Here is a 23,289-nt window from a genome sequence, read left to right on the forward strand (position 1 = left end):
TAAAGAGCTGAAAAACAATGTAGTACGTCACTACGTTCGCATTTGTTGGGCAACAATTGTGTGGCCGTGTGTATGCAAGACAACTTTGAGCCAACGTCCTTCAGACGAAATTCCACGGTTTTGTTGGCCAACAATCCGATCGTGTGTACGAGGCTTAACAGTCACCACATCTAAGTAGTGGTAACCTGCAATGTATTTGATTTTTCATCTTTGGTTTAGATACACTTTGGGGCACAAATGTCTGATCTCCCACTTAGGTTTGGAGCCAAACAATGAAGCCCATTAAAGTCTATGGGACCCAAACTTAAAAAGTCAACAGTGCCCATTTTGAAGGCTTATATGCAAGTAATTGGGCTTTCAAAAGGGTATAGGGTCCGGGTACTGCCCTGGGGGACATGTATCAATACAAAAAAAAATGTTTTTAAAAAGATAATGTTTAAATGAGCAGTGATTTAATGATGCTTAACGTGAAACAATAAAAATGAAAAATTCCTTTAACCACTTCAGCCCGGAAGATTTGGCTGCTCAATGACCAGAGCACTTTTTGCGATATGGCACTGCGTCGCTCTAACTGACAATTGCGCGGTCGTGAGATGCTGTACCCAAACAAAATTGATGTCCTTTTTTTCCAACAAATAGAGCTTTCTTTTGGTGGTATTTGATCATCTCTGCATTTTTTATTTTTTGCGCTATAAACAAAAAAATGCGACAATTTTGAAAAAAACACAATATTTTGTACTTTTTGCTATAATAAATATCCCCATTTTTTTTAAAAAAAAAAAAAGAAAATTTTTTCCTCAGTTTAGGCCGATATGTATTCTTCTACATATTTTTGGTAATAAAAATTGCAATAAGCTCTATAAAAATGTACTGATTACTGTATAAATGTCACTGGCAGGGAAGGGGTTAACACTAGGGAGCGATCAAGGGGTTAATTGTGTTCCCTGACTGTGTGTTCTAACTGTAGGGGGAGGGGACCGACTATAGGAGATGACAGATCGTGATTCCTAGCTATTAGGGACTCACGATCTGCATCTCCTCTCAGAACAGAACAGGGATTTGTGTGTTTACACACACACGTCCCTGCTCTGCCTCCCGTGCCCGCGATCACTCATGGCTGAGTATCGGCAGTGCAGCAACCGCTTAAAGGAGCTGACGTATAGCTACGATGGCTCGAAGGATCGTGCCGACCTGCCGCAGTATAATGACGATGGCTGGTCGGCAAGTGGTTTAATATAGTGCCTGGGGGTCCCCTTAGTCTACCTGTAAAGTGGTGCATCTGTACTGTGTATAAAACATATACAGTGCCTTGAAAAAGTATTCATACTCTTGAAATGTTCCACATTTTGTAATATTACAACCAAAAACGTAAATGTATTTTATTGGGATTTTATGTGATAGACCAACACAAAGTGGCACATAATTGTCTCACTAGGTGAATTTGGTTGAACTTGATGGACTGGTGTCTTTTTTCAACCTAACTATGTAACTATGTAACTATGAATGCAGATTAGGATGGAAGTCAGGAAGGTGCAAAGAATTCATGAGGAACCACAAATGGACCCCCCCCATGCTTCCAGGACCTAACTCATAAATTCAAGCCCACTTGCAGCCTCGGCATTCTGTAACTAGTCCTACCAAGCTGGGTGGGAATTGTGCTGACATGGAGCTTGTCGAAAAAGGAAAATTACAGTAAGTATCTGTAATTCAATTTTCAGTTTGCCCTGACGGCTCCATGTCAGCACAGCTGGGAAATAACTAGCCACACAGAGGAGGGATGATGCTACACACTCCTTAATTCTAGCTAAAAGCAGAAGCCAGAATGTCTCTGCCAAACTCAACTGTCATTACGGCTGCTTCTATACAGTAATGAGCCATAAACATATATATTGGCACCCACTTAGCTGCCTTGCAGATTGTCTCTGGGAACACTCGGCCTGCTTGCACTCACAAGGTTGAGACCCTTCTAGTGGAAAATGCCGTGATCCCCCTGGCAGAGCCAACCCTTCCAACTTGTAGGCCAAGGAGATGAGCTTCACCAACCAAGGGGCAATAATCTTGTTGGAAGATGTGAAATCGTTATGCGCTCCACCTGGAACGACAAACAGGTGCTCTGACTTCCTGATGCCAGAAGTTGCCTTGATATAACATTTTAAAGCTTGGTCCACATCCGATGGGCTAACTTTTTAGGTACCCCCCCCCCCAAGAGGAACGTAGGAAGGACAACTTCTTGTGTGATATGGACTCTGAAGGCCACTTAGGCTCAAATTCGAGCAGCGGCATGAGTGCCACCCTGTCTGAGAAGAACATGAGAAAGGGTTCTTTAAACCCCAAGGCCGCTAAAACCGACACTCTTCTGGTTGATGTAATTGCCACCAGGAAAGCCGTTTTCAGCTAGAGGTTTCACAGGGGGCCACTTAGACTGAAGGCATCTGATGCAAAAAAGTCCAACTCCAATGGGAGATCCCACTTCCAGAACAACATTTCCTTAGGGAAGTTTAATCCAAATTGTAGCTTGAGGAACAGTATAAGTGTTGGATGCCCAATGTATGCTGGTGAAGGCTAAGATAGTCGAAATGTGGGCCTATAGCGTACTCACGCATAGACCTAAATCACGTCTGAAGAAACTTCAGAACGTGACAGACTTGTGAAGAGTCCCTTGTAAAACCTTGATCAGCAGCAATCCTGTGAATTAATGCCATATTCTACTATAAGCACTGTTAGTGCTGTCCTGGCTTGCTTTTATGAGAGTATTCACAACCTTTACAGGGCACCTGAGATCTATTAGCCTCTGCCTCTCAAGACAGATACCAACAGCTTGAGCCTGTCGGGTGCTGGATGAATGGGATCTTGGAGAAGATTTGATCTTACCAGCAGAGGGAGTGGATCCTTGATTAGGAGGAGTAGATAGTACCAAGGCCCCTTTGGCCAATCTGGGATCATCACCAGAACTTTCACCTCCCCCACCACAGCCTCAGCAGGAAGCTGAGACTCAGAGGGAGCAGCAGAAAGGCATAAGCTGTCTTGGAAATCCACTCTATGATCAGCACCTCCCCCCTGATTGCCTGCAGATGCTGGACCCTAGAATAGAACTTTGGCAACTTGGTGTTGACTGGGGATGTGAACAAGTGTACCTCTGGAAGAAATTACCAAGCTCTGTTAGTTCTTGAAAGACTTGCGGCAGTCTGGACCATTTATTGTCGTGCAGGATTGTCTTGGACAAATAGTTTGCCTGAAGATTCTTCTGACAGGACACATAGGCTGAAGATAGCTGCAGAAGATTGACTTGGAACGACTCTAGGATCAGAGAAACTTTCTTCATAAGAGAAAGACTGAGTGCCCCCTTGTTATCGGATGTAGGCCATAGTCATTGTCAACTCCCGGATATTGGAAACCATCTTGGACCTTTGAAAAAAGCCTTTGGCCCTGTGCTCATTGCTTCTAAAATATGGCTTTACAACTACTTTGCAGGTGTCTGACTGCACCACCAGCCATCAGAAGAGAATGACATCGCAGAAGACTCCACATGTCCAACCACAAGTTTAGGCACGCTTTCCTACAGGGCATAATCCATATCTTCTGACCTAGGCCCTCTGACTGCCACTGGTCCAGAAACCTGACTTGAAAGTTCAACTGAGTCTACCTGACCTGCTGGAGGGAGGCAGCCCAATCTCAAATGTGAAGGATGAAAGATTACCCATATATGGCCTGAAATGCTTGCCTCTTTGGACAAAGTTGTGCCTATATCCAAAGAGGAGCCACCAAGTGCCCCTAAGACATGTATGGGTGGCATAATCCCCAAAATACCAGAAAGCATCCTGATATGGAGCTCTTCGCTGACATTTTGGATTATGTGCTGGCTCTCCAGTTTTTTTTGGTCTCCCAGCCAGAAATGCACAAGCTAACCTCTCTGGAGTGGGCATGGAAACTGACTCTTGAACTTGAATGGTCTCAGTCAAATTACAGACCTAAATCCAATTGAGAATCTGTGGCAAGACTTGAAAATTGCTTTTCACAGACGCTCTCCATCCAATCTGACAGGGCTTGAGCTATTTTGCAAAGAAAAATGGCAAAAATGTCGCTCTTTAGCTGTGCAAAGCTGGTAGAGACATCCTCAAAAAGACTTGCAGCTGTAATTGCAGTGAAAGGCAGTTCTACAAACTATTGACTCAGGGGGGCGCCATACAAATGCACCCCATACAAAATGCGCCATACAAAAATGTGATGCTGGCTGTTTCCATCTTGCTTGTGGGCATGTGAAGCCCACAAGCATTGATTTCCTGGATGTGGTGAATGCTGTTCATTCACAGCTTGTTCACGCGCATGATCATTGTTTCCGCACTGAATCTTGGTAAGCCTGACACTAAGCTCCCAGGAGACAGTGCGGCGCCGGGGAAAGGCAATAAACATGGCTACTCCCATGGGAGGAGAGACAGGAAGTGCCACAATAAAGTACAATATAAAGGTAATTACAGCGATAAAAAATTTTTTTGTGCGTCATTTGAACATCTATGCAATTAACTGAAGGGGTAAGATTAAGTTACAAATTTGAGTGGAACCCCGCTTTAACTGCAGCCACTCAACGGGGGAGGGGCGCTGCTGACCAAAGTGAAAGTGTAATTTCCTCTTAATGATTCTCTGCAGCGCGCTGCAGATTATCGGCACATTACATGTTATGCTATTGGGGGGAGTGGGCCCTGGCCGGCCGGGCCCCTGGGGACATTTGGGTCCCTTACATTTGTGATGCCTGTACCCCCCTGATGGCGGCTCTGCATTTCAGAGTTATGAGCCACTTTGTGTTGGTCTGTCACATAAAATCCCAATAAAATACATTTACGTTTTTGGTTGTAACATGACAAAATTAGGAAAATTTTAAGGGGTGTGAATACTTTTTTCAAGGCACCGTATGAAGGAGGATTGGTTTCATCTCTGTGTATCACCTGAGGCCAGTCACTGGATATATGGAAGGGATTACGACCACATGAAGGCTGGAAAAAAATAGTATGAATGTGGAGAGGCACCGGGGTACACTTTAAAGAGGCTTGGTGTAAATATCTATATCTGATATCCAGAGGGCCACTGGGGATGATGGTAATCACTGTAGTAGACCACGCTATATACAGTAGGCTCTGTGATCTTCCGGGTGATGCCTCTCTGTTTCCCCTCTTCACACTGAACACAAAGGGGTCGCTCACTTGGCACCTCCATCATTCAGAGAACGCCTTGTATTTTTTTTCAATGAATACAAGGTGTTCTCTGATTGAACCACATGGAAACTGTGACATCATCCACCTCTCCATCCACAGTGGCCCTCCTGATATCAGATATGGACACGTACATCAGGCCAAGTTGGCTCAATGTAAGTTTTGCAGAAAAGTTCATTCCTGGAGTTCTGCTGTAAAGATCAAATATTTGGCGTGCCGGTTCAGTCATTTGAACTCTATCTTTATTTTTATTTTTGACAGCTCTGTCTCCGATAAGGTGATTTCATCAGCCCTCCTAGGTCTTGTAGTCCAGCCCCAGAAGAGAACCAGAGGTAAGACCAGAAACCCCAACCCAACGAAGATCAGAATTCTGAAAATGGAACAAGACCGCAGCTATTGTTCTCATCAACCAATTAGAATTCTGATTTATTTTGAATGTTTAGATTGGAATGTTTGCAGTAGGGAATAGATCCCCCTGAGCTCCAATTTCTATTAATAAATCAGTTGACATACCATTTAAAGTTTAAAAAAAAAAATATATATATATATATACATATATATATATATATATGTGTAGCGCTTACTCCCGGAGGAGCGGCTGATTAAATGTTATATCCGTAATTCACGTCTACCACCCAACCCTCGCAGCCCATAGATTTACAAGTCACAGTCCTTAGTACTTTTTCCACTTGCTTTATTTAACAACACAAACTGGGATAGGAGAAGGACTTCCTCTGAGATGCTCTTTTGTTACATTATCATCTTGTAGCCTCCCTGACGGTAATCCCGAGTGTGGCTCGGGGTTAAATTTCAGTCCTATTAGCGGTAACCCTGAGCCACACTCAGGATTACATTGCAGGATCCTGGTGCGGCGATACTTACCTTGTCCCCAGGATCCTGCGATGTCCCCCGCTGTGTCTGCGGGCTCTGTCTCCTCCAAAGCCTCTCTGTGCCAGGCTCCGTTTCCTGCGAGCGTCGCGACGCATGGGGGCGGAGCCTGGCGGCAAATTCAAAAAAATGTACAAACCATAACACATACAGTACTGTAATCTTACAGATTACAGTACTGTATGAAATTATTTCACATCCCTTTTATCCCCAGTGCTTTGTGCAGTGCCCTGCATGCAGTTTTATGTTATATATACTGTTCTTTCTGCCTGGAAACTGGAGATTGTCCATAGCAACCAAAAAGTGTCCCTTTATGTCAAAAGTGGCTTTAGACCAGCTAGAAAACAGCGATAGTAAATTAGAACACTTGCAGAATTGAGCGATAGTGAATCGTGGGGAAATGTATTTTATAATTATTATATTATTTTTTTTTAATTATTTATATTTATTTATTATATTATATTTTATGTTTTTGTGTTTCAAACTTCATCATACCCGGTATATCTACTAGACTCTTGTTTGGACAGATTTAAGTGTTATTGTTAAGAATTACAGGCCTACAATATAAAACGCCAAATTTTCATGCAAAATAATTGTACCGCTTTCAGCACCTAAAATCCAAAATAATCATACCGCCAGGGAGGTTAAGTGAATCTTGCAGAAAAACTATGATCAGTTGCGGATAGTTAAGAAATCATCTTCAAATGATCTCTTAAATCAGAGAAGATGGAAGTAGATTTTTATAGAGAAAAGTTGATAAAGAGTCACTCTGAATAACTTCTTCATCTAGGAGACTTTTAAAGAACTGTCCATATCTCTATATATGTGCTTGCAGCTTCACCGCTACCTGTTTGCCACTATTTCCCATCTGCATGGTACTTCCAAGTTGAGCGAAAGAAGAGTCACTCTGAATAACTTTTCCCCCTTGACTGATTGGAATCCCCGGGGTATTGCTGAACCCAAAGTCATAAGCCATCACTGCCCATCTCACTGACTTGTGCACCAACAACCCTCAGTCTCTGGTAGTACCGTTTCCCTTGGGCTTTCACTCACGTGATCAACAGTCCACGTGCCACTCATAAACGATCGATCACCCAGTTTCCTTCCGCTTTGTTGCTACTTCTCCCACAATGATTCTTAGCTCATTTTCTTCTTGATGGCCCGCTCCCCTCCCCGCAGGGGCGGCCAACGACACCAGCGATCACATGCTGTGAAGTGTCGTCTGTTCCTTCATGGAGGACCAGTTCTCCATTCCCCCTTTACTGCAAGGGAGAAACTCCGTTGGTTCCCCGGAGGGGAAAACCTCCCTCCCCCCTCCGGGAACCAGGCTGACCTCCGCCGCTCCTCAGAGCAGGACTGCAAAATGAACATGTCCGGACACCACGAGACCCCCTTTTATATGAGAGTCCCGGGTATTCCCAAGCAGCTTTATGATTGGCCGAGACTAGCATACAAACTACCTGCCACTCAAAAATGAAAATTGACAACAGACAGGCCTGCTGCAATAGCACAAGCCTGTCTAAGTTTACCCGGCACGAAAACTACCAAGAAGGGTCACTCTAAAAGTAGGTGCTCACTACATACACTCCTCACTTAAATCACAACTGTCCCCAGTTGTGGGGAATGAATTTTCAGAGTAACACCCCTAATTTTAAGGAAGAAAGAGCATCTCATTGTATTAAAGGGGATGGGGAAAAAGGTAACAAACTTAAAGCAGGGTTAACATTAATTGTCACTGTATACAATATCAATACAATAATATTTACATGGCCTGACTGTAGATCCCTACATCTAACATTCCATACCGGCGGAACCAAGGCATTGCTCCCGCAGGAGGAAAACTCTGCTTGCCAAAGGCCTTCATCCGTGAGATAGACAGCCGTCTCATCTTCAACATACCTAAAAGAAGACACAAAATATTTCTAACCTATACTATCACACTAGCATTACCGGGTAAAGGGGGTTATCATCCTCCACCGGGTAATTGAACAAATACACAATTCTGTACGGCATGTGTGCTTTTGCTGGGATAATCGCTTCCTCAAAAGGAGTCCAGCAGTCCTCCTGCAAAGCGCATCCCAAACAGACATGCTCAGCATATAAATCCGTCCATTCGTTGGTAAAGAAACTTTGTTTGGCTCTTAAACAAGAGTCCTTGTGAGGCAAAGGGACTTGACAGAGACAGCACACCCTAGTTTCCGTAACTTTTGTCCTTGTTAGGCACCATGAATGCGAGTCTCTGCTTCAGTTTACTTGGGGGAAAAACCCACCCTAACCCATCTGCCATCCTGCAGTCAATCTGGGTAAAAATATATTTGTGAATACACTAACAACAATCCTGCTCACAAATAGTATCTCGGGTCAGGCAACCTCCTCCGACTGTCCCCTGGTCCTCTCACCGAAATAGAGTAGCTACGGGTATTTTGTCCAGCTTTTACCACTAATACTCTGTCTTTGTGGATCGCTCTTCCAAGCCTCCATTTGCGATGAATATCCTTGAACCGGACCCAAACCTCACTGTCAGGTGTCCTCTTTGGCTTGGGAACATGAAGATAGTCCCACACAAGTTCATGCTCCCATGTCTCCCGGGAACTTTCTACAGTGTCCATAATATGTTCCGGGACATAAGGGTAATCGCCACCTTTTGCTGAACCTCTCTCTGGAATCTCGAGAGTTTAGGCAAGTTTTTAACTTTTCCTCTACCAGGCAAAACACAAGCGTCAGCAGCCCTACTGACCCATTGCTGGAACGTAACTGGCCTGTTAGGAAGGGTAGTACTCGATACATTAAACGGGGGTACTGGAATTTTAACTGTATCAGATACTCCTGTGGAAGCCTCCACTGAAGTTGAGCTTTCAACAAAAGATTCTTCCTCGCTACTTGAATTTAACTCTTCAGGGGATGACCATTCAAACAGATCGTCCATAGATCCATACTTTTGCAGAATCTGTGGTGATCCCCAATCCACAACCCGGTCTTCGTTTACCCTGTCCGGCTCACCCGAGGGATCCCCCTCCTGTAATTTAGGCTCCTTCTGGATGGGCAAGTCAAAGGGTTTACTGCTAGCTGGCTCCTCAGGGGTTCTTTCCAAAGACTGGGCAACAACTTCAACAGTCCCTGGATCCCCAATCAGACCACAGGTTTTCTCAGTAGATCTTACCTGATCTGCTGATGATTCCGATTCAGATGAGAGCTCCATCACTGCTTCTGCAGGCGATACACGACCCTCTTTGGCCTTCCGAACCACCTGTGCTTGCAGCAGATAAAGTCCCATTATAGGACTGGCAGAGTAATACTTGACTTCCTATTGAATAGGTCCCAATCGTGTCAACTGAGCACTGCAGTGTCCACACTAAGCCCAGGCGGTAACTTCAACTGTAGGCCTGTGACATCCGGGACACAACATACAAAGTCTCTCGACTCCTTGAATCACTCCAAGTGCTAATCCTCCTGTGAGCTCCAATCGAACACCTGTATCGATCAAAACCCAGTCCTGCAAATCAGACAACCGCTGCATGGCGCTTGTATTTACGCTACCTTCCGCCATCTTCCTCCACCTTTCTCGGTCTGGCGCATGGCACGCTGAACATTAAGAAACTTTTCCTCTGGGGCGTGGCTCCACCTCCAACTTTTTGGTTTAGCGCGCGAGGAACTGTACATTTTTAAAGTCCTCCCCAGCGATCCCTGGTGGCAGGTACTGTTGTACTGCAGGCTATCTTGGCAACAGTTACTGAAGTTCGGGTTTCGTAGCTATGGGAGATGGTTAGCGGAAAACGTAAAACAGATATCCCGGACGAAGCCCCCACGTGTAGTGCTTACTCCCAGAGGAGCGGCTGATTAAATGTTATATCCGTAATTCACGTCTACCACCCAACCCTCACAGCCCATAGATTTACATGTCACAGTCCTTAGTGCTTTTTCCACTTGCTTTATTTAACAACACAAACTGGGATAGGAGAAGGACTTCCTCTGAGATGCTCTTTTGTTACATTATCATCTTTTAAGTGAATCTTGCAGAAAAACTATGATCAGTTGCGGATAGTTAAGAAATCATCTTCAAATGATCTCTTAAATCAGGGAAGATGGAAGTAGATTTTTATAGAGAAAAGTGGATAAAGAGTCACTCTGAATAACTTCTTCATCTAGGAGACTTTTAAAGAACTGTCCATATCTCTATATATGTGCTTGCAGCTTTACTGCTACCTGTTTGCCACTACTTCCCATCTGCATGGTACTTCCAAGTTGAATGAAAGAAGAGTCACTCTGAATAACTTTTCCCGCTTAACTGATTGGAATCCCCGGGGTATTGCTGAACCCAAAGTCATAGGCCATCACTGCCCATCTCACTGACTTGTGCACTAACAACCCTCAGTCTCTGGTAGTACCGTTTCCCTTGGGCTTTCACTCACGTGATCAACAGTCCATGTGCCACTCATAAACGATCGATCGCCTAGTTTCCTTCCGCTTTGTTGCTACTTCTCCCGCAATGATTCTTAGCTCATTTTCTTCTTGATGGCCCGCTCCCCTCTGCGCAGGGGCGGCCAATGACACCAGCGATCACATGCTGTGAAGTGTCATCTGTTCCTTCATGGAGGACCAGTTCTCCATTCCCCCTTTACTGCAAGGGAGAAACTCCGTTGGTTCCCCAGAGGGGAAAACCTCCCTCCCCCCTCCGGGAACCAGGCTGGTCTCCTCCGCTCCTCAGAGCAGGACTGCAAAATGAACATGTCCGGACACCACGTGACCCCTTTTATATGAGAATCCCGGGTACCTGGCACGAAAACTATCAAGAAGGGTCACCTATCTAAAAGTAGGTGCCCGCTACATATATATATATTTATATATAAAAATATATATATATGGATAGATAGATAGAGATATATATATATATATATATATATATATATATATATATATATATATATATATACCGGTATATATATATATATATATATATATATATATATATATATATATATATATATAGCACCCTCCTAGGTAGGTGCTAGGATTCGATAGATAGATTTAGTGTTGGCTCACTGTGTTTGTGGAGCTGTGTTTTGATAGGTAAATTTAGCTTGTCATACTGTAGTTAGTGTGGCTGTAATTGTTGTGTTAGGTCAATTTAGTTTCTCACTGTACTCCGTGCAGCTGCATTTAACCAGTTAGGTCTGCTCAGTGTTCTCAGCTGCTGCTAGTCTGTTTACTCAAACTGCTTTCCAAAAAAGCTGTGAGAACTTTCCAGGTCATAGCCTAAAGCTGGCCATAGATAGCTTTTTTTTTCATTCAGCCAGTAGGCCAACAAGCGAGGTGGATTGAGGACGTATTCTGACAGTGGCACTCCAGTGGGAGCTCCTCAGCTGTGGTGAGATGCTAGACCTGCAGAGATCTCAGCACATGAGAGATAGTTTAAACACTGGTGGTTTTATCCCCCCCCCCCCCCCCCCCAGCATCCACAAAAAACACAAGTTTCAATTTTGTATGGATTGACTCTTTATTCACAATAATAATTAATACTATTGATAAATTTGTTTCAGAGGTCAAAAATATCTGTAAACCTGGCTTATCAAATCCAGAACCGGCAGGGTATTATTACCAGGACAAGTGGAATTCCCTCGTCTGCAGGAACCAGAATTTCCCCACACCTGCTAACGTCACGTCCTGTCTGAAGGGGAAAGTCGTGTACATGTTTGGGGACTCAACGCTGCGGCAATGGTGGGAATACCTGGTGGATTTTGTTCCATGTGAGTCGTATGCTCAGTAAATATTTTACTTTCCATGATTTCCTTCTAGATTTCCCAAACTCACTTTACTATACGTTTCTAGCCATCTATGAAGAGCTTTCAACCTGTAGGCAGATGCCGTCTACTTTCTCCACTGCAGGTTAGTGCTCAGCTGCACCACCATTGCAGTTAGGGGGGAAGTCAAGAAGATCATGGTTCCTCTATGGTTTCCTGGGTCACTGGGAGAACTATCCAATTGGATGCCGTCGCCCCATGTGACTCAGGCGGCCATCTTGGGTCAGGCAGAGTCTATTTAAGACCCTGGCTCCCAGGCTTGGCGTGCATTTTGCATGTGGGCAATGAGGGACAGGTCAACCATCTGTTAGGGACAGTATTAGCAGCAGAGAGACGTTCCAGATGAGTAGGGAAAGAGCAGGGACAGCCATCCTTCCTGGAAGCCTCCCTGTTTGGGTATGGACTGGCCTGGCCGCATTCCATCCCTCAAGACAGACGCTGTTTTTTTTTTTGTTTTTATCTAAATTTTTTATTATAGAATATTCATCATACAAAATACACATCTTCAATTACGTCTGTAGCACTAACTCTCGGTGGAGCTGCTGATTTAGGCGGGCTTGTTACCTTCACTCTTGACACCCCTGCTTCACCGGCACCGGGTCTAGGGTTCCGTTGAGTTTACCTCTGGACGATAAAAGTACCAACACTTGAGAACGTTTTCGATGCTTTATTGAACGAAGTAAGTAAGTAAGTAACGAAGGAAGTAGCAGGAAAGAGGCAGGAGGGAAGCTACAGGGAAGCTCAAATACCTTTCTTTAGGACTCTTGAGAAACAGCCTTTAAAGTTGAATATTGTAATCAGGTGCAATCCCCTTGTGGGACACAATCTTTGCTCGCCTGGATAGGCCTCTCTCACTTGCCTAGCAGCCAGTACGTAGCACAAACAAAGGTCTCTGCCACAGACTTGCTTGAAATAAATCCGTATAATCCTCTGCCACAGGATATATTAAATTTTGCGGTGAATGTCAGACACAGTACTTGGACCTCTAAGCCAACCCGGCAGTACTATGCTGTAGAACTAATTTAGGATACGTCCTCCAACCGAGTCACCAGGCCCCTCTCCAGACCAGCATTCTGCATGATCCTTCCATAACGGGTCCTCCCCTGGGATCTTCTCGGTTGTCCATCTTCTTCACTCTGGATAGACAGCTCAGGACCATTCCTCGGCTGCTGTGGTAGACCCCAGACATCCTTCTGGGCCCACCCACACGCCACAGCGGCGCGGGCCTCCGGAACGGAGGACCACGAGGTAGCACTCTAACGCATACCTGTTGGCGAGGAGGGCCAGCAGGTGGCTGTAAACGAACCCCAAAACATGGCGTCTGTCCCATAAATACCCTCTCCCAGAATGCAACTCGGAGGACCACCTCCACCGAGTTGTCTCCGGGACAGAGGAGCACCCATACGCTTCGACACGTTGCCCTTCCAACACTAGCCAGTGGTAACAGCGACACCCACCGGCTCAGTGCGGAACCACACGCAACGTCAGCCAAGCTGGAACAGAGGCAAATCTAACTTCCCCTAACGAGTAATTTACTAAATTTACCTATCAGTTGGTAGATCATAAATCTACCAGCGCTACACATCTTAAAACTTAAACCTTCCATCCTCTCTCTAACTTCTAAACCCCTACTACCCCTCTCCCTCCTTCCCTTCCCCCTACCCGATCGGTTGTCTTTATTCTCGTTCAATCCTATTCAATCATATCCTGCGCATATTTCTCTGACATTTTGAAAACATTCCATTTCCCCCAGATTGCTCTATACCTTTCGGCTCGACCCTGCTCTCCGCTGCAAAGGTACTCCATATTACAAATGTGGTCTACCCTTTGTAGCCACTCTTTTACACTTGGTTTTCTTATGGCCAACCATTTTTTTGGTATGAGTCCTTTCGCTGCGTTGAGCAGGTATGGAACCAAAGTTTTCTTGTATTGTTTTATTGTTTTATTTGTCCCATGAAACAGACAATTCCATGGGTTTTTTTGAAATCCTCTCTCCAGTTATCTCCTTAATATATTCTAATATTTTTTTCCAGTAGTCTTTTATCTCTGGGCACTCCCACCATATGTGAATTGTTGTTCCTATTTGTTTACAGTTCCTCCAACACTGGAAGGACCTGTCTGGCTGGAATTTGTTAATTCTTTCTGTTGTCAAATGCCAAAGCACCATACACTTATAGTTTGCCTCTATCGTAGTTATATCAGATGCATAATTGTACACCACTTCGATCATTTGTGTTTCATCTAATTTTATACCCAAACCTTGTTCCCATTTTTCTATGAAGGGTAATGTCCCATGTCCTTCTATTTCTGATAGTATAGCATACATTTGCGATATTCCGTGTTTTATAGGTGTTCTTGTATTACACAGCTTTTCGATTGGGGTTAACACTTTCTCATCTCTAATTGGTTGAGGGATTGTGCTTACTAATGCTGGCCATACACTATACGAAAAATCGGCCGAACACATTTTCGAAAAACGAACGTTCGACCGTGACCGCAAACGATCGTGCCATCATGTAAATCGTTCAGTGGACATAAATAAATAATTTTTTGTTCGTTTTTTTACATATACCTAGTGCAGACAGTTCGGACGGGAAACACATTAACCTTGCAATTTATCATACGTTCGGCAGAAATTTTCCAAACTTGACGTTCGTTTTTTTTTCCACAAAAACGTCACAAACGATTATCGCTTTTGTGCCCATTAACTTGCCGAAAAACGAACGAAGTGTCTATATGAACGATTTTTCGACTGATTTTTCGTATAGTGTATGGCCAGCATAAGTGTTTTATTTGCAGATATTCCCAGTCATTAATCCGGTGCCACCCGTGAGTCATTACTAAATCCTGTTTTGTTCTAATTTTACCATGCCTAATAATATCTTTTAATTGTGCATTTTCTAATTGGTTTCCCAACCTTGCCCCATTTCCTGGAATAAAAAAATTTGTGCCCATCAGTGCGATTAAAGGTGAATTATATTAACATTTTAGTTTTTGGTGTAGTGCATCCCATATTTTAAATGCGTTTTTAGTTAACTCGTGTGTGTCAATACTATATGTTCTCAGTTTCGGTGGGATCCATATAATTTTTTGACGTTGTATCATGTTTAGTGTAGACCCTGGCTCCCAGGCTTGGCATGCATTTTGCATGTGGGCAGTGAGGGACAGGTCACCCATCTGTTAGGGACAGTATTAGCAGCAGGGAGAAGTTCCAGATGAGTAGGGAAAGAGCAGGGAGAGCCATCCTTCCTGGAAGCCTCCCTGTTTGGGTATGGACTGGCCTGGCCTCATTCCATCCCTCAACCATCCATGTAATCTCAACACTAACCCTCCCTTTAACTCTAATACTAAGCATCCACTCCAACCTTTTAAAAAGTTCATGTAATCCCATCCCTAACACCAACCCTCCCTGTGACATTTTTGTAACCCAACCCTAACACTCTCTTTAGTGCAAACTCTAATACCAACACTCAACCCCAACACTAATCCTCTGTCAATGACACATGCTCATGGCAACTCACTAACTTGAGCGAGGACCTTGTTTGTTGGAGGAGGAATGAGGAGAGAGCTTATTTAGGGAAAGTACAATCTGCTGTGATACAATTATCACAGTCTGCAATGCTGCTGGCCACACCTGAAAGGAAATTTACCCAAATCTAGTTGACTGGACACACACAGAGAGATACAAATCTTGCATTCAATCTGATGCAATCTAAGGGTTGTGGATCAGTGATTCCCACACACTTCTAATATTTCCCACGCTATCATACGATCTAGAATACTGGCATGATCACTCTTCCCACTGCCCCACCACATCCCCTCACACCAGACACACAACTTAGGGTATCCTGCCACTTCCTACAGTTTGTCAGCTAACAGGTCTGATAAGTTACCATACACACATATCTGTCTGGGAGATACAGTAGCTTCCACATACCATCACCAATCTCCTACAATCACATTGGCTATCCCGTTCTCTGGTAGATAACTATGGCAATTGCTGGGAACCTGGAATGTGCTCAGATGTTTTTGGATACCAGTGGAGTTCAGCCACATCTGGAGTATTCCGTCCAGTTCTGGTCACCAGTCCTCAGGAAGGATGTTCTGGAGTTGGAGAGAGTCCAGAGAAGCGCAACAAAGCTAATAGGCAGACTGGAGGACCTCAGTTATAAGGAACGACTACAAAGATTAAACGTATTCTCCCTGGAGAAGAGACGTTTGAGAGGAGATATGATAGTGATATACAGTGCCTTGAAAAAGTATTTATACCCCTTGAAATTTTCCACATTTTGTCATGTTACAACCAAAAACGTAAATGTATTTTATTGGGATTTTATGTGATAGACCAAAACAAAGTGGCTCATAATTGTGAAGTGGAAGGAAAATGGTAAATAGGTTTAAAATTTTTTTACAAATTTTCAAGATCTTCTGCTCTCTAGTTTCCTTGTCTCCTCCTTACATGCTCATATCCATGACTTCTCCAGAGCCTCTCCCATCCTCTGGAACTCACTACCCCAATTTGTTCGGTTATCTCTTATGCCCCGTACACACGGTCGGATTTTGCGACGGAAAATGTGCGATCGGATTGTGTTGTCGGAAATTCCGACCGTGTGTGGGCTCCATCGGACTTTTTCCATCGGATTTTCCGACACATAAAGTTTGAGAGCAGGCTATAAAATTTTCCGACAACAAAATCCGATCACGTCAATTCCGACCGTGTGTGGCCAATTCCGACGCACAAAGTGCCACGCATGCTCAGAAGAAATTCCAATACGGAACAGCTCGGTCTGGTAAAATTAGCTTTCAGTATGGATAGAGCACTTTCGTCACGCTGCAATGCTTAAAATGGTTTAATACAGCGCACTCTCTTCTTCTTTATAATGCTAGAAGAATGAAGTAGTTTTGCTGCTCATATTCACACAGACTTCTCACAAACTTCTTTCTTTATTATTTATCGTGATTCCTTCAATATATTTTGATTTGTCATATCTGACAAAAAATATATATAATTTTTTTTGGGGGGGTTGTATCTTTTTCAAGCCTGATGTGTTTTTTTTTAGGTTTGTATTTTTTTCAAGGCTGATCTTGTTGTTAATTTTTTTTTTTAATTTATTTTACATCCTGAATATTTTTGTGTGTGTTTTGTGTTTCAAGTTACCACAACACCATTATTATTTTGTATTATTTAATCTTTAATCTAAAGGAGATTGCTTGGTGTTGGTGTTTCTTGTTAATTTGACATTGTATTTTTGAAATGTACCTGCCTCCTCACAAACAAACTGTCCTTTTTGATGGAAAACACACATAGGCAAGTATAATTGAAACAAAAAAACCTTTATTAAGGGCTCACAACCAAACAAAGAGGGAGGCAACGCTGGAGAAACAGCAGAAATTGGTGAAGCCTTTGACTCCCAGGGCAGACATCAATTTTTTTACAGCAAAATTGGTGGCCTGAGGAGTCCTTATCTTAGGGAGGGCAGTCTGGTCCATAAGTCCCAGAGATCCGGAAAGCAGCAGATGACATGTATGTCCCCAGGCTGTGGTCATACAAGAGACTGCATCTTTTGCCAGACCAGACTGAACCCAGGTCATCACTCTCTGGTCTTCCTTCCACGCTTCCTTCCACGCTGTGGCTCTGGTGGTGGAGTTGTGGCAGGAGGAGGAGGATGGTCCAGCTCACTCAGGTGGGTATTGGGTGTGATTTCGCCCCTCACCCCCTTAGTTAAGACTTTATAAAGAAGGTCCTCACACATGAGGCGTTGGCCCTCCTGAATGCCCTTCAGTTTGGTGGCAGCCATGCAGGCAAAGGCCTCTTCAGAAGTGGGGGTGGCTCTGAAGGATGCAGAAGCCTCCTGAATGAGCCTGAGCGCTGAATCCTGCACGTGACTCCCTTTCCTGGGTCTTTTGGTTGGAAGGCTGAGGGGAGGAACCTGCGATTCGGTCAGGCTCCTACTGGGCCCAGGCTTCTCCTGGCTGCCACTTAGCCCTGCCTCCTCCTGGCTGCCACTAACCCCCACCTCCTCCTGGCTGCCACATTCCACAGCCTCCTCCTGTGTGCCACATTCCAGAGCCTCCTCCTGGCTGAGGTCTTCCTGTGTATGAAAAAGGGACATAGTTTTAGTTTTTTAGTCATCAATCACACACAATTTTCACCTCATGACTGTTGTAAATTGAATGTTAACAAATATAACAGATTATCATTCTGAGCCCAGCATTTTTCATTCTTGTCCCAACTATTTTTGAACACTACTGTCTATTGATATTTCAAACACTTTATTAAATCAGCAATTAGTGATCAATAATAACATCTAATAAACATCATTTATTTATTGACCAGAAATCTGTAGAAGAATGCTATACCTGACTCCAGCTGGGCAGTTCCACTTCTTCCTGGCTGGAAGTCCCAGGTTGGACATCGGAAGCTGGGGTGGGAGATAGGGTGGAAGGAAGAGTGTAAGGAAGGGTTGAGAGGGATTCCCTGACTCCAATCTGGTCTGACAGAAAACAAAGTCTCTCATAGTACCACAGCCTGGGGACATAAACGTCATCTGCTGCAGCTCCGGATCTCTGGGAATCTGTGACCTTCTTGCGCTCCCTAAGATAAGTGCTCCTCAGGCCACCAATTTTGGCTTTTAAATAAGGGATGGTTGCTGTGGAGACCACCGATTTCACCAACTCCAGCAGTTTCTCTTTTGTTTATGATTATAATTCACCTGCCAAAGACAGGGCAGCTCCCTGTATTTGTCTATGAACAGGGGGAGGAAGTTGTGGTCATTGAAGCCATCCATTTTCTCTGCAAGACACAACACAAGATGAACCCTAATGTCAGGCGAAACTCTCCTAATCTTGTTACAATATAGGCCTCAATCTAGAAGCAGTATAGGGCCAAGTTTAGATCTTACCTTCATTATCACGATCTGCACCTCCGATACTCCTTCCTCTGCTCACAGATCGTACGTACTACGCACGCGTGTTACGCTTTATATACACTGCGCATGCGTGAAACTCCGCCCCTGACATTCTTTCTAGTCTATTCCCCACCCCTTCTCGTTTGGCGCAGTGGGGGAAGAGCACATGGCGGAGACACAGCAGGTGCGTGCTAATTACAGCAACGAGGAGGAGGAGGAAAGCCCGGAGCCTGAAACGTCCCGATCCCAAAAGAGACAATTTAAGGCATCAAATAATGTCCTTTGGGGAGATGTTGGAGATGGTGGACATCCTGAAGAGGGCCGACTATGACGGGAAGTATGGACCTTACCCCAACCCCAATGTCCGAAAGGCCAAGATCATGGTGAAAGTGGTCAAGAGTCTGCACCGGAATTTCGGGGTACGGCGATCCAAGGATCAGCTCAGGAAGCGGCGGTCGGACTTGAAATTAAGGGAGCATGAGCAGTACAGAAGGATCAGGAGAGTGCTGCAAAAAAGTAAGTAGTTGTCCTGTGTTCCTATTCTTTATGTTTATTACGTTCGTGCTGCTCCATGTGCTTTTCTTTACTGTTGTACAGTTTAAAATGGCAACTTACATGTTCATGAGCATATTATTCGTTCATATGAAACATTGTTCGTTCGGACTAGAAAACACCATTGTTTTGGCCATATGCATTTGAATAGTTTTTTTATGGCCTACTTGTCTGAAAATAATTTGGTTGTGTAGATGGGTTGTAACTAGAATGAAATGCAAACTAGATTCTGTGTAAGGAGAGGACACTCAGCAGCTGTTTACACATATGGACGCAGGAGCACTAGTGTGGGACACCAGAACACCCTTTTTATTAGGGGGTCCCACACAGGTGCTCCAGTGGATACTATAGGGGTGACTCCATCTGTGAAACTTGTACAAAACAGGTAAGTATTCAAGCTTGACCAAGGACAAAATATGTCTTCATCTTGGAACTCTGCCAAAACAGACAATTGTACCCCACTTCCAAACAATGTTTCATATTCCTAGTTCTGCCATCAAATATCTGTGTGCTAAGTATACCTATTTATTTTTTTTTACATAGGGGAGAAAAGACTCGGAGGACACCCCTCATCCGAGGAGACCACAGACCCCCCACCTGTGGAAGAAGGGGAAATCCCACAAACACAACAGGAGGAGGAGGAGGAAGGAGAAGTGGTGGAAATTGTCACCACATCAGGTGAGTGTCTGCGACCACAGGCTCAGGTAAGAGATGGATGCCAGCAGAGTTATAATACATGGCGTGTTTTTGTTTCTATCTTTTTAGGTGTTCGTGATGTTGTGGATCCAGATCATTTCACCTCTGAAAGTGCACAGATCTTGATTGGGGAGATCATGGGGTGTAATAGGGACTTGGAAAACATCCAGAAAAACATCAATGATGTTCAAAAAAAAATGAAGAACATCATTGATGTTTTAGGGAGAGTTTAAAACCCCTCCAAGTTCCTTTCCTTTTTTTGTGCTTTTTGTGATCTAAAAATTTCTAACATTTTTTTACATATTCGTGAAAAGCCAAATTTGGAGGATGCACACAGTGTGTCAACATGTGCTATCTGCCATCAGGGGAGATCAATGTAGGCGTTTTGGGGGTGCAACCCCTTCCTCAATAATAAAGTAGCTGTGAGGAAGGGGTTGCACCCACAAAACACGTCCCTTGATCCCCTGTGATGGCAGATAGCACATGTTGACATTCGACAATTTGTGTGCATCTTCAAAATTTGGCTTTTCCTGGGGTGACTTCACCCCATCTGAACGCAATATCAAACACAGTTTGTAAATACTCATGTCTGATATTGCCTTCAAGTTCTATTAAATGTGAACTTTGTAAGTTCAAGATTTGTGTCTTTCTTGTTGGTTTTAAACATGCCTGTTTTATCTTAAAGCGGGATTCCGGCCTGAAAAAAAAAATTTAAAAGTCAACAGCTACAAACACTGTAGCTGCTGACTTTAAATAAGTACTTACCTGTCCTGGGTGCCCGCGATGTCGGCCGCCCGAGGCTGACCAGTCCCTCGGCTCTCGGGTCCTGGCACCACCATCCTAGGTAAGGGAAACAGGCAGTGGAGCCTTGCGGCTTCACTCCCAGTTTCCTACTGCGCACGCGCACGCGGCGCTTCGCTCTGTGAATGGCCCCGTGGTGTTCTGGGAACACACACAGTTCCCAGAAGACAACGGGGCTGCTCACCGAGGAGAAGAACACGCCGCGGAATAGGAAGAGGCAGATTAGGAAGACTGCCTAGCAACAAGGGTTTAGGTAAGTTTAAAAAAAATTCTTTTTTTCAAATTTTTTTTTTTTTATTTTTTTTAGGATTTTTGGTGATTTTTTTTTTTCAGGGTGGCCCTCCACTTTAAATGGACATTTCTACTTTTTCTAATGTGACCCCAAAAATTGTTATACAACAAACATGTTGGTTTGTTTTAAAAACCTTTTACAAATGCACATGTGATTGTGCTGGGATTAAAAAAGATTGATAATCAAGAATGTTTGGATTATTTTTTCAACGCTCCAAAACTTTTGTTGTGCTCTAATTGGTGTTTTCTGTGACATTGGGTGTTATTTTCTAAGGTAAAATCCACTTTGCACTACAAGTGCAGTTTCAACTGCACTTGTAGTGCAAAGTTTCTTTGCCTTTAGTAAATAACACCCAACAGTGCTTTGTAAACATTTTCAGGACTCACCACATTTCTGTCAGAGTCAGCTAAAAGAAACACAAGCAGTAAATATCACCAAAGATTTTAGTAGTTAAAATTATTTTTTTATTTGAAAAAGGTTTCAGACATTGTCTGGCATACTGATGGCCCCCCCTACCCGCAAAGTATTCAGGGTATCTTAGATGGACCTCACGGGCACTCAGGGGGGGCAAGCCAGGACGGCCACTTTCAAACGCGGTCAGGGTTGGTTCATTCGGAATTCCGGCCTCAGGCCCAACTGAGCCAGCATAGTTGGCAGAATGTTGCCATAAAAAGTTGTGTAGAACACAGCACGCCAGGATGATATGATTCAGTTTGTACTCTGCCATGTGTATGGGTGTAAGAAATAGGCGGAACCGGCTAGCCATGATTCCAAACGTGTTCTCCACCACTCTTCTGGCTCTGGCCAGCCGGTAATTAAAAACTCTCTGGTCCGGGGTGAGGGTCCTCTTCGAGAATGGCTGCAAAAGATGGTCCCCCAGCACAAACGCTTCATCCGCAACGAAGACGAATGGGAGTGCTTCCGCATTGTCTTCTGGAGGTGGCAAGTCCAAGCTGCCATTCTGGAGACGCCTGTAAAACTCCATCTGGGCGATGACTCCACCATCGGACATCCGGCCATTCTTCCCCACGTCCACATACAGGAACTCATAAGTAGCCGACACCACTGCCAACATCACAATACTATTGAACCCCTTATAGTTGAAACAGTATGACCCCGAGTTGGGTGGTGGGACGATGTGGACGTGTTTCCCATCAATTGCCCCTCCGCAGTTAGGAAAGTCCCACCGCTGGGCAAAGTGGGAGGCCACAGTCTGCCATTCCTGTGGGTTGGAAGGAAAGTGTGGAGTCAAACAAGAAAAAAAATATTCATTTTGCACATAAACAGGGAAAGCAGATTAGACACAAACATTCTTGGCCAACATCAAGATAACATTTATTTGAGGGAGTTTTTAAAGACCAAGGTATAAGGTACACCTATCTGATTCCCCCCCCCCCCCTCTCATGGGCCATTTCTAACATTATAGAGGGGGGAGCTCTTTGACAGGTAACCCTCTCCACTTCATGGAGAGATGAATGCCTAAATAATGTGTGTTACTTTGGCCAGCCCCTCCTTAGTTACACTATTGACAGCCCACTGGACAGGTAAGAAGTGTCATAATACAAAGATATAAATACACACTGTACACATTTGAGCACATTTGGACATTCTGCTATTACCTATCAAGATAATAATAGTATACAAAAACTTTAAACAGTACCATTTGAAAGTATACAGGCAGGCCCTTGCACTACATGGTTTGGGGAATTCATCCATAAATCTGACCACAAAAGAGATGGGTAGAGTGTATATGGGTTTGGCAAAGTCAGCAGATAGATGATTGAGGATAGATAGAGAATTGGGATCAGCTGACTTAGCAGTTGGGGGGAGGGAGGGTTCCAACTGATTTGGGGACCCCCCCAAAAAAAGCCTCTGGCACTCTGCCTGAATTTTAAGCACAAAACACATTTTAAAACATTTTAGGGGGTGTTTGGGGTAAAACACTACTATGGAGCTGATAAAATACATTGTTAAGTGATTACATGATGTGAATATAGGGCAGGAGACCATGCTGGGGAGTTTAGCGAAGGCAAATATGTATGAAGGACAAAAAAAATAATTACATAAAAATCCAGCATGAATGAGGACAAAGGGGACATTCATAGCATATTCCAATCATGGTAATTAGGGAATGAGGAAAGAAATACAAT

General features: G+C 44.0%; 1 protein-coding gene across 1 annotated transcript in view; it reads left to right on the forward strand.

Moving 5' to 3' along the window:
- The window catches only part of GFUS (GDP-L-fucose synthase), a gene marked incomplete in the record, with an annotated part of 105,766 nt that overhangs the window by 12,270 nt on the left and 70,207 nt on the right, over positions 1 to 23,289 (forward strand). The window contains 2 exon segments of the mRNA XM_073629478.1: positions 5,466 to 5,536; positions 11,630 to 11,836. Of these exon segments, the coding sequence (XP_073485579.1) occupies positions 5,466 to 5,536; positions 11,630 to 11,836 (278 nt within the window).

This window comes from Aquarana catesbeiana, linkage group LG05 (assembly GCF_042186555.1).
Source record: "Aquarana catesbeiana isolate 2022-GZ linkage group LG05, ASM4218655v1, whole genome shotgun sequence".
In the NCBI taxonomy this organism is placed as follows: domain Eukaryota; kingdom Metazoa; phylum Chordata; class Amphibia; order Anura; family Ranidae; genus Aquarana; species Aquarana catesbeiana.